The 12,387-nt window shown below is 40.8% G+C and overlaps 2 protein-coding genes across 3 annotated transcripts in view; one reads left to right on the top strand and one right to left on the bottom strand.

Moving 5' to 3' along the window:
- rex1bd (required for excision 1-B domain containing) overlaps positions 1 to 1,489 on the top strand; it is a 3,782-nt gene extending 2,293 nt beyond the window's left edge. Inside the window, exons 4-5 of the mRNA XM_034882585.1 lie at positions 765 to 853; positions 1,056 to 1,489. Coding sequence (XP_034738476.1) covers positions 765 to 853; positions 1,056 to 1,128 — 162 coding nt within the window. The 3' untranslated portion in view covers positions 1,129 to 1,489. The remainder of the gene's footprint in view (positions 1 to 764; positions 854 to 1,055) is intronic.
- Positions 1,490 to 1,550: 61 nt separating this feature from the next.
- Positions 1,551 to 12,387, bottom strand: part of crlf1b (cytokine receptor-like factor 1b) — an 11,320-nt gene continuing 483 nt past the window's right edge. Inside the window, exons 2-8 of one of the 2 annotated variants that reach the window (XM_034882583.1) lie at positions 9,746 to 10,024; positions 8,915 to 9,044; positions 8,526 to 8,698; positions 5,860 to 6,017; positions 5,041 to 5,209; positions 3,655 to 3,836; positions 1,551 to 2,854 (exon numbers count right to left, since the gene is read on the bottom strand). In XM_034882583.1, coding sequence (XP_034738474.1) covers positions 2,831 to 2,854; positions 3,655 to 3,836; positions 5,041 to 5,209; positions 5,860 to 6,017; positions 8,526 to 8,698; positions 8,915 to 9,044; positions 9,746 to 10,024 — 1,115 coding nt within the window. In that variant the 3' untranslated portion in view covers positions 1,551 to 2,830. Of the gene's footprint in view, positions 2,855 to 3,650; positions 3,837 to 5,040; positions 5,210 to 5,859; positions 6,018 to 8,525; positions 8,699 to 8,914; positions 9,045 to 9,745; positions 10,025 to 12,387 lie in introns of both variants that reach the window. The other variant, XM_034882582.1, reaches the window with a different exon arrangement.

Raw genomic sequence — 12,387 nt, 5'->3', positions numbered from 1 at the left:
GTGCTGAGTGTACATTACTGAGAAATAAAATGAACTTTTTTGATTTTTGGAAAATGGCTGCAATGAAACAAAGAGTGATAAATTTAAAGGGGTCTGAATACTTTCCGTACCCACTGTATACATATATATATATATATATATAGGAGGATTCATTTATCTTTTTTCCTTTGAAAATTCTTTGTCATTTTCTTTTTACCGTTATTCAATATTAGTATTTCTATATAACCTTTTTTTCAATCCTTTAATATCTTTCATGTAATGCAATTCTACAACAAGTGCATACATTTTGTGTGTTTGATACAATTCCAGTGTTTTACCACAGGGAGGCAGACTTATTCAAAACATTTCACCACTGTCATGTTAAGGATTCAGCGGTTGTTAATATGCTGGCTGCTCAAGTCATAAATGTCTGAAAGCAAACACCATTTAAGAAGGAAAACTGCAGATGCTTCAGATGGGAACATTTGGGTTCTGATTCAAGTCAGTGACATGATAGCTGCAGTCTGTCTGTGACGCTCATTAGACAGTTTGAGACGGGTGTTAAAATGTTACGCCTCAGTGCTTCCCACATTCCACATGTTCATACATCTAGTGTTCAGAGGTGATGTGTAGCACTTTTGTATGAAGTCCTTTAGTATTAACTCAACGTCCTTTCCGCCAGTAACATTATAAAGCTTCTATTATCTTATAGTTCATCTGTCTCCCCTCCGTCCCCCATCGATGAATGGTTTGCATAAATCTTATCTGATGTGCCTTCTCAACAGACAGCCAAGCTGCAGCTGGCCAGGCAGCGGGCCCAGGATCACCCGGAGGACGAAGACTGTCAAGAACAGATTCAGGAGATCAAGCACGAGTAAGAGCAGCTATTACTACCCGTCCATTTTACTGCGTTCGCTCCCCGCTGACCCAGCCACTCGCTCACTATAAACCTGCTGTCAGCTGCACTACTTCCCGTCTATTTCTTCCTTTAACAGACTATTCTTTGATTGTAAAAAAAAAAAAAAAAAAAAAAAAATATTCACAAAATGTTTGTTACAAAGTAACTGTTTTTCCAGGATCATCAAGAACAAAGAGGCTCTGAGTGAGATCATGCAGGACTTTAAGTATGACTCTGAGGAGTGTGATTGACAGGCGGCTCCCAGGAGGCCTGCAGCCGCCCTCTCACATCACCACACGGCAGAGTTGACAGATTGGCTCTGCTGCAACTTCCACCTTGGACTCGTCGGCTGCGCTTATCGATCCCCCTCTGGCTCCACCCTGCTCGCCGCTGCAGTCTCGCTCCACCCAGGGGACCTTTCACATTCTGGCTCTGTGTTTCTATCTGTCATGGGTTAGTGTTAATGCACGCCTAAGCAAAAAAAAGAAAGAAATTGATGAAATGTGTACATACCCTAAAAAGGTTAAATAATTCCCGGAGGCTTATCCTGCTATCTTTACTTGATGAATTGTATTTGAAAGAAATGTATAAAAAGACACTTTCTAAGACAAAGTGGATGTTGTACCATTTTATACATCATACTCAGTATTTCTCAGAGGCATACACTGCAACAAAGGGGTGTCTGAAAACACTAAATCTGAGTGAAAAGGTACTCAAAACAAGTGAAATTATCTGTCCATGCAGCAAGATAATTTCACTTGACAAGCTTGCTTGATTTAAGATTATAGTGTATAGTTGAACATTTAAAGTAAGAAATTCACTCTCAAAACAAGATAAATGATCTAACACTTCTAGATCTAAGTTTTGGTTTTTTGATCTTGGTAAGAACCACATTTGCAGTGTACTGGTGCAGTAAAAGAATATAACTTAAAAAAACTTTAAATAGAAATTTATAAAAATACAGACTGTATGAAAATGTTTGTCAAATAAATGATAGACAGCAAATACAAATTACAGACAGTAAGGCCTTATTACAACACCGTCTGGAATATCTGAAGAACTAGGAATGGTTTAATACATTTTATTTTAGGTGGCTTGCTACTTGATGCCTAATTAATGTTTGAAGGGTTAAAAGTGATTGTTACATTTTGTTTTCACTGAACTAAAGCTGAAACAAAATTATCTATTTTGGTAATCAAGTAGTCTGTATTCAGATTTTCTCTGATTTTATAGCATTGTAAATTGAATATCTTTGGGTTTTGGGGCAGTTTTTCAGACAAAACATCTGAAGATGGCACCTTCTTAAGAAGATGGTGACTGGTATTTTTCACAATTTCCTGAAATTTCATAGATAAAATGATCTAATTGATTAATCAAGAACCTAATACATTAATTACATAATTGTTAATTGCATTCCCTACTCTAAACAGATCTCCAGCAGTATTAGATGTAGAGATAAATTATCCTAATGACTAAAACAATGTAAATCTCACATATTCAGATTAGCCTGGAGAAAACCACAGCTCTACAAAAATACTTGGCAAAACGTTACTTGACTTGGAAAGTAAGGTTTGGGTTGTTTTGTATAATGTGTTCCCAGTTGCCTCATGTTACTACCATTGCTTTAGCATCGTTAGACATCAAAGTATTATCAAATACTTGCATTACATTAAGTAATAACCCCCCTCCCGAATAAAGGCACAGTTGCTGAAGGTTGTAACATTTGTGTCAGTGTAAACGGAGCAAAAAGGTTTGGCCAGCGGAAATGGCAGAAAAAGACTGAATTGTCTCACTTCAGTTATCGTCCACTCGGGCCCTTTAAACTCAAGTTAAGGCGGTATGACCAAACACTGCAGTATCGCTCACACAGCTGGAACCCTCTGGGCCAGTTATCCGTCAGTTTCCTTGATGCTGTTCTGGAATTAAACACCACAGTGGTGCTGAGCGGTGCTGCTATGAATTACTGTCTTGTAGAATCTGAAAAGACAAAAAGCAGATGTTTCACGCTGGGATAATTCAAAGGGAAAAACCATGTCATTTACAATCATCACAATTATTGCTCTGACTGGCTACCGCTTCTCTGTTGTCCTCGCTTTGTCTTTCTTGGCATCATCTTCTTATTCTCTGCGTATCGCTCCCAGCTCCCTGATACCTTTCTCTCAAGGTAATCAATGAGAACCTGTCACGGTTTGCGAACAAAGACATTATTCAGGCCACAGCGTGTGCCCCTCTTAAGCACAAATACCCAGAGACTGCTGAGCTAACTGAGTCAGGTGGAGTGAGAGTTTCTGTGAGTTCAAGGACTGAGCAGCGGAGGATGTGGCCAATGATCTCAACTCCTAACAAAGTCACATACTGTAAATGCACAGAAGACGCCGGGGCTCAGCGTGCCATTTGGCCCGAATTATTTCAGTGAAAGGGGCTCCTTATGCCAAGAGAAAACAAAAGGAACAGTGCGCTGTGAATTACATTTACATGCTCATTGCTCTGTGTTGTGGTCATCAGCGGAAGATCAATTCTACATCGTTAAAATATGTAATAAAATCAGAGTACGTCTGCTTTCATGCTCAGAGGTACAGACTGAAACTTCACAGAGCCAACCAGTTCAAGAGAAATCAGTCCTCTTTGTGTTTGTAAATATGCTGACCACATGGTATAAAAAGGCAGGGTCAGAAATTCAGTTCAGGACTTCAATGCAGCTGTGTGTGTGTGTGTGTGTGTGTGTGTGTGTGTCTTAGGAGAGATAATGAAAAGCGAGAGATTATCTGCTTACCTACCTGGTTGCGCGTTTTGTGCGACTTCTGCAGCCACACCCTCCACTGATCGTACAGTTTGATTGACATCCCGCTGCAGCCGGATACGTGCTTGCGGACCCAGCCGAAGAACTGCTTGAGTTCCCGCCGCAGGGTGGAGTTCTGCTCGCCAGGCTTAGGATCGCAGGAGCCGCTCTGCAGCCGCTCTGGGAGAGGCGGGAGGGAGAGGTAGGAGAGAGGGGGGAAGACGAGAGAACAGCGTCAAGGTTATAGTTAGGACAAGTGTTGGTGCAAGGTGCTGTAGAAGCCAGATCCTGCACCATCTGCTTGATGTGTCAGCATCACTGTGATTGACACGGTTCATATACACATGTCCTATCATTTGTTTTCTTTTTTCTAACACTACACCTCCCTGGAAATTAGCCCTGATAGTGAACGTGGTAAAATAATGTAAATTTAAAGTGTTTTTAGCCATGCTAACAGGCACAGCGTGGCTCTTTGGAGGCAACGTTGGTCTGTCAGTCAGTCAGTCAGGCCAGCCCTTTGGCCCAGACTGAAATATCAATCACAACATAACTGAGCTTAGTTTTTAGTAGGATAGAAATGAGACTTATTTAACGTCAGTACCAAACCCTGAGATAATGCTCTGGTGTATTATTAAATAAAGAAACGTTTACAGTAGCACACCTCTCACCTCTGTCTACTTAAGAGGCTTCTAGTACAAAAAAAACCCAGCTGTTGCTCAATGAACATTTATGATGATTCATGTTGCAAAATTTCACAAAGCCTGATGTACACAGTTTCATATAAAAGAAATGTTCCTCAGTGTAATGTCCTAAACTGTGGCGGTGATTTACCATATTTCTATTTTTGGGGAGGAAAGTCGTAAGTCTGCTACAATCGATTCCTTTTGGCAAAAATACAGAGCCCGATAACGACTTCCTCCCTCTGGGGACTAAATACCGCATGACCTATGTAACTCATTATCTGCTCCTGCTGCTTCTACTCAAGCTTTATAGGCCCTGTGTGTGCTGCGACGACAGACAGCCAGCTTTTTAACTTGATCAATCTTTGAAGCCGACAACAAAAATCTATCAAAATGTCCCCCTGGCTCTTTGGAGTTCGTCTAATCCTCTGCTGGGAGATCTCTATCAAGGTATCTAGCCTATTGATGTTTGGTTTCTCCTGGGTCACATGCGGTTTGGATCTACTTGTTCAGGATGTTGAAACAGGGATAAGGACATTGTTTTTTCTGGCTTCAAATGGCAATGACAGGTTGATTAGTAGAACGAACGGTCAAGATTTGTGGGCATCGCAGATGTTTGAGAAGCATTTAAAAGCCATTTAAAACATGAGGCACCATTTTGGTAATTCGGTCTTGTACTAAGGTTTCCTCTGCAATGTGCTCACCACTGCTGGGTGTAGAGGCGGCAGCCGGATGGCTCCAGTCACTCCAGATGCCGGGCTTCCTGGAGCCATAGATGCCCACTGGATTGCACCTCACCTGGACAAAATAGACTGTCCCGGGCTGGAGGCCTGCGAGCCGACACGATGTCTGGTTACCAACATCATCGACAACCTGTGAGAGGGAACAAAACGACAGAGAGGATGTAATTAAAACAGTCAAAATCCTTCTCAACTCCAACTAAACAGAGATATTTGCTACATCTTTTATCGCTGTTGTTATTTTTAAGCTGTGACCAGCAGCTCTAAAGCTCTCTCTGTTGTTTGTTTGGTCGCTCCACGAGGGCTTCCCCACCTTTTTGTGGCCACACCAAGTGTGTTTGTGAGGTTGTGTGTGTGCGTGTGCACGGTTGCATCTATCTAAATTTGCCTAAAGCACATTTAATGTAGTGTTGCTCCTCTTATTTAAAGACATATTGTACGAACCTACACACAGAGAAAACAACATAAAGAAGCTGGGGGAGAAAACAAAGAAGCAGTTTAAAAGAATGTGAATGTTTCTAAAAGACCCATTTCTGCACTTCTGGATGAAAGCCAGAAAGTTAAAAAGAACCAGCAAAGAACCAGGCAGCAGTCAAGGTTTTTACACAAGACGTTTGCAATTTTGTAATGAAAGCACAGGAGGCTGGAGATGCAGCCGGAGCGAGTTTTATGCTCATCGTTTAATGGATCAGTCGATGCCGCACATCAAATATTTTCACAGCTGCCTCAGAGGTGTCATAGCTACTGTGTGTGTGTTTGTGTGTATGTATGTGTGTAGATCACCTTCCATTCACTGCTGTCCTCCAGTCTGTAGCGTATCTGATATTTGGCCTGAAACAGAATGTCCTTGAGCTCGGGGGGGCTGGCCCAGCGGACTGTCAGCTGGTCCTCGAGGTCGCCGACACGACTCACCTGCACGTTGGCAGGAGGGTCGGTGGTCACTGCACAAACAAGGACAATTGTTCAAAGGTTTGCATGCAGCAGATGTTCGGTAGTCAGGGCAAGGGTACAAGAGGCCTGAATGACCTTGATAGAGAGATGAATCCTACAGTGAATATTGTACTGTAATCACCGCATTCTTCATGGTGAGGATGATCAGTGCTGAGCCAGTAAACTGCCATCTGTCTCATATTTGAAAGGTAGAATATGTTGTAAGTGTGGCTTACAGTTTGTAACCATATAGCATTCAAAGTTTCTTTCTCTGGCTCAACCGCCAGAGAAAGAGAGAGAGCAGCTTGGTCAAGTGAGCTAGAGAGTGAATGAAGAGAAGGAGCGCTGAACAAAGCAGTGAATCAGAGGAATAAAAATGTTCTGATTGTTTCACAGCGGTTATGTTCTAACGCACAAATAAACACGCCCACACCTCCGTGGGAAGGTGCCACATTGCAGAGCTTCATGCTGTGTGTCGGTCAAACTGTGTGTCGGAATGTGACGCAAAGGGGCAAAGCGGTGGTTTGTATTATTATTATCACATCTTTGTTACGGTGACTGGTGTTTTAAATTCTTGTTTTGTCTTTTTATTATATTCTTTATAATTTCTCCTCTCTGACTGACTGACCTTTCTTGAAAACTAAAAAGGTTTATTTAGCAAAATAAAATATATATATATATATTTTATAGCTTAAAATAATGAAATGAACTAAAATGGAAAACTTTATACATTTTAAATGAAAAAACTTTACTAAATATACCTAAAATGCCCTCCAGTTCCTGCCAGTCAGCCTGTCTTTACCTAACGTTCGTGTAGCACAACATTACTAGCTTCAACGTTACCTATGCCTACTAGCTGAAATAGTTTTTTTATGCAAATATGCACAGCTGGCTAAAGCCAGGGAAACTGTCAGGTGGGACATCTGAAGTTATGAGTTATGAAAGAGGAGCGAGAAAGAGAGACTAAGGAATCGGAGGTGAGCGAAGTGGAGAGATGCGTTTCTGCCGGAAGGACCGGGAGAAGAAACTGAGCGGGAGACAGGAAAGGGAGAATCGGAAAGCCCCGGCAAATTAAGAGGACATATGTTCATCATGCTGGCAAGAAGGGAAAAGAGGCAACACGAGTGGAAGAAAACAAAGGAAATATGATGAAAGTCATGCGGTCTGGGCTTCACTTGGACTGGCGATGCAGACTGCCCAGAGCCACAGTGTGTGGTGTGAGGTGAGGGTCTGGCTAACAGCTGTATGAAGGCCTCTTATCTACATGGTCACCTGAACACAAACAATGGCAATGTGAGGCAAAAGCCCCTTACTTTATTTGGCCATAAAAGAAAAGATCAAAAAAAAGACTGAGGGTGCGTCAACCCGGTCAGGATGTAGAAGAGGGTGCGTTGCCTAAAACGTAAGGGAACCTCTGCCTTACAGTATAGAAGAGCTTTCTCAAACTCTGTGCGGGGCAATAGTCCTTACATGATGTAATCGATATGTGCATACATTGACTGAATATTTGCCTGCTGTGAGTGAAAGAAATATAAATAAAATAATCTATTAGAGAGAGAATAATTAATGGCATATGGTGACTTTGGACAGTCATCAAATAAAGAGAGCTTTGGTTTAGGTCAGCCTGTACTTCCTGTTCCCTCAGTCAGTATTAAACGGAACATTTTATCTGCTGCAATAAAGGTTGCAAACAAATCAAGTGCTTTGAAGGAGAGAAAGACGGAGGGAAAGATAAAGGGGATGGCAGCAAGAGAGACAAAGAAAGGAACTTATTAAAGAACTTGTAAAAGTGTTTCTTGCTTTAGACATCCTACACTACTGGTGCGCGACGCTGTTTTTCAGCTTTATTTGTTCTAACGCATTCAGCTCAAGGGAGAAAGGGAAACCAAGCCAGAACAAATAAACTCCCAGCTCATTGTTTCTGTTATTGAGGCAGTGCAATACATCATACATATGGCAACACTCCTCCAACCCACTCACAGCTCCAACTTCTCTGTTCCTCAGTGTGAAGTGAGGACGAATGGAGGGAGAGGATGCCCAGTCACGGGCGATAAACACTGCTTTCAAAATGTGGCGCTCGCTGGAGGCCACAACACAGAAACAACAGAAATTGTAAGATGCACCCACTATCAATAGCACATTATAACCGAAGTTTCTCGCTGAGAAACCTGTGAGGCCTTTACCACAGAGGCATCGGATGTTCGATTAACTTGTACAACAAAACTATTTCTTTGAGAGTTGCAGCCTGAACCCATAACCCATTACCAAGGGAGTGAACTATAAAAATGAATCCCCCTCTCCCATAGAGAAGTATGTTAGCCATATGAAGACAAACACACGGAACAGAGGAATGGAAAAGACAGGAACGAAAGGATAAGACAGGAAAGGAAAAGACATGAAAGGACAAGAAAGGAAAGGGAAAGAAATGACAAGACAGGAAAAGACAAGACAGGAAGGAAAATAGCTATGTTATTTATGCTCTACAACGTCAGACGTCCTGAAAACCTTTGCTCACCCACCTACATCGAGGATGTCCAGCATGGTGATGTCAGAGGTAGCAGACCCCAGCTGATTGCCTGCCTCCACCCAGATCTCGTACGGCGTGAAGAGTGCGAGGTTGCGGGGGATGTAGCAGGAGTAACGCTGCTTCCCTGTGTTGTAAACTTCACACTCCTTCTCTCTCCCGTACCACCTGGACAGAAACAAACAATGACCAAAATGAACTAGCATTCTGAAGAGGCAGACTGAGTGTAACAGCACACGAGCAGAACGCCACTGCGGTCTCCAAACGCAGCGCGTGGTGCAGATGATAAACTCTAGGCGCCACTAATGCATTTGTTGCTAGTCTACCTGAGTGGTGTCGGGCGAGGTGATCACCTGTGAGCTGCAGCAGGTCTGGGGCGCTCACCTCAATTTGTACTTGAGGGTGTATTTGGTTTGGATGTGGGTCTCACCCGGCCCCCCCGGGCTCCACTTGCAGCTCAAGTCCTTGGTGTTGTGGGACCAACATGTTAAATTGACTGGCTTTTCTGGAGGCCCTGGAGGAAAAAAAGAACAATGAAAAAACCCATTTGAAATTAAGTTTTAAAAAATTAAAGTGGTGTTGAGTAAATAGTGAGTATACTAGGCCTACTTAGTGTTAATCTTATTTCATTCGGAGATTTACAAGAAAGAAAACACAAGGCCACTTTTCTTTCCATGCATGTGAAGCGTTCGCTCCATCGAGCCAATGCACTAAAATAGCTGAAAATGCAACTAATCCAAAAGGATTAGATGTGGAACTAACAATAAAACCAGAGTTCACAACAGACAGTTTAGGTTCTCCAAAAGGATAACAATTTTGTCTTAAAGAACTTCTGACTATTTCTTAAGAATTATTTAGTTATTTATAAGGTGGTGTGATAATACCAGTTGAGAATGAAACAATCTTTATTTTAATGATTTTGTAACTCAATTTTAATTTCACATCTCAATAAAAGCAACATCTATAAATCTACCAAGTTCAAAAACATATTCATTTACAGGGTTTGTGTGTCCTCAGATATTAACACCACCATTGTAATTGTGGCTGTGCTCAAAAAGACTACAAGACTGAACTCACTATATCTTTTTTTTTTTTTAAGTCATTCAGTCTCCTAAAAGCTGTGTGCAGCCTGACAGCCAGCCTTCTGAGCCCAAGTGCATTTCAATGAGACATTTCCATAAATGACCCTGCACAGCCAGAGAAGCCTCCACTTACTGCCCACATAGAGACACGAACCAGCCAGGACGTGTCCATCTGCTCCGTGACACACGAGGTTGTCTCCAGATTGCTGCTGGGAGCCGTTGAGGTTGTGAAGGGTGACGCTCAGGGTGTCAGGGCTCAACACCCTGTAGGTGCTGCTGGACACACTTATCCCGTTCAGTGTCCAGTACAACGTGCTGGCGTGGAGGCCGAGTTCAGGGCCCAGCGTGCACGTGGCTGTTAGACTGGAGCCGATGTGCAGGACGGGATCCTGAGGGGAGATCACTGCTTCATCTGGATGGTGGAAACACATGCACATAATATTACATTTCTTTCTTTTGTAACGCACCTTTACTTTTTCTTCATGTCATGCTTTCATTGAATTCTATTAGTAAAAAAAGTTGCTCGCAAATTCCCTGAACCCAAGGTGATGATTACTTCGAATCACTTTTGTCCCAGCAAATGTCCAAAATCCAAAGATATTAATTGAATACACACACTAACATTTTAGGGTTTTGGCCCCGCTTTTATCATTTAATTTCCATTGATTTGAACCTCCTTAATAACATACGCATTAGGTCCCACGCAGCTGTTGAACTTGGACACAGTGTGTCCAAACCTCTTATCAACCATAAGAAAACGTTATGTTTTTGTGAGGCAGCAGCGGCAGCACCACAACAGAGCAGAAGCTCAGCATATATTTATGACCAAGTAATGATGAGGATTTATGGAGCCGAGAGAGTAGGATCGGTCAAAAAGGTCACCCTGGTTTGTCGGTCGAATCCTTGAATGATTTTCCATACCACAACCCCTCTCAGACGTAAAGTTTGCCTTTATGATTGATGCTCATGAGAAACCCTCTGCTCTGTTTGAATGTTACCACTGGGCTTCTTTTTCTCTGAGATATGAGGGTTAATGCGTAGAGGTTAGTTTCATTGACTGTGCTCCAGGTGGGGGGTGGACAAGCTTTCCAACATATGTGCCACTGCACTGTTTCCAGCCTCACTGGATGAAGTAACGACTATGAAGCCAAGCGTCCAGAGATCCGAACTGTATCTACATGTAGAGGAAGAGTGAGGGTTGACCTCTGGGCCTCAGTGAGAGGGATTCAATACAAAACATGAAGGGTATGAAATATACATGAGAAAAACAACACGCATGTGTTTGACATGTTTTTTCATCACACAAATAGAAGCTATTGCAGATCATTTTCTCAGTCTTAACATTAGAAATGTCTGCAAGATAATAACTTAGAATATTATTTAGAGCCCGACCGATAAAGGATTGTAAAAGGGCAATAGTGATGCAAATATTCGGTGATTAAAAAATTGGATATTCCAATATATTAGCCGATATACAGTATATATTTAATAAAAAAAACAAAACAGAAACAAGACATTAACCTATTTCCCTAACATTAGTTATTTGTAGTTATTTGAGTCCACGCTAAAAATATAATAAAGCAGTTTAAAAAATAAACTTTTTGTTTTACATGTTTATATTTTAACAGAACAGAGGAACATCAAAATATATTAACGTTCTGATTAATAAAATGTATACAAATACAAACTTAAGATATGAACAAAAAACAAGACTTGACAACAGGGACATTGTAAAGCGTTGTGTATATAAATATATATATATATATATATATATATATATATATATATATATATATATATATATATATATATATATATATATATATATATATATATATATATATATAATCGTATGTAAATTGTCAGAAGTTTTTGCCAAACTGTTGATATCGTGGTAGCTCTCCCCAATAATATTCCTTGTGGACAAAATTGGATTTTTATTTGAAGTAGACCTCTAAATTATCAGCTGACATTGGTTTCTTACATGTCATCTGATAAATAACAGAAAAATCAAAAGATATGTTTATGTTTATATAACAGACCATAATTTCATACAGAAAGTGTCTCTATAACATAATTTGTCCACCAGAGAGCACTGAGAAGTTTATTTTTCATTGTAAAAGTAGTACTGAGCGGAACATTTGGCTGCATGTCATTCCCTCCCTCTCTCATCTTTCATGTCTTCATCTGTCCTGTCAATCAAGGCCTAAAATGCCAATTAAAAATTAACTAAAAACAAAAGAATTAAGGAATTATTATCAGAAAACTTCCACTTAAACTGTCATATAGCAATGGTGAGATTGGTCTAAATAAATCCTCTAGGTCAGACTGTAATTTGTATATCCTTTTAACACAATATTAATGTTTGGGAATTTTAATTAAATGTCATGATTTGACAGGTATTCAATTCATAACATTTCTCAAAAGCTGATATTCCCATTTGGGGATTTTAACCATTAACACTTTATTAATTTTCCATAAAAAATGTACTAGGTCAATATATTGATATTGCAATATAAAATGACATATACTGTAAAAGAGGATCCTCCTAATAAGCACTGCAAATTCTTAAAAACTCCACCTTCCGTGGCTGCCTATTGTAATTATTATTGGTGGGGTGATAGCACCTGGGCAGGTGAAAACTGTGCTGAATTTTGTAAAGTTTATTTAAAACTCTTTTTTTGGAGCCTCCATGCAGCAGCTCACTCGGGAAAACACTGACTCCATCTGTCACTCTGCTGCTTTAAGTTACACATGCAGTACATCTCCCCCCCC

The sequence above is a fragment of the Etheostoma cragini genome, chromosome 9, assembly GCF_013103735.1.
Source record: "Etheostoma cragini isolate CJK2018 chromosome 9, CSU_Ecrag_1.0, whole genome shotgun sequence".
In the NCBI taxonomy this organism is placed as follows: domain Eukaryota; kingdom Metazoa; phylum Chordata; class Actinopteri; order Perciformes; family Percidae; genus Etheostoma; species Etheostoma cragini.
Note: the sequence above shows the minus strand (reverse complement) of the source record. Positions and strands in the feature narration are given on the sequence as shown.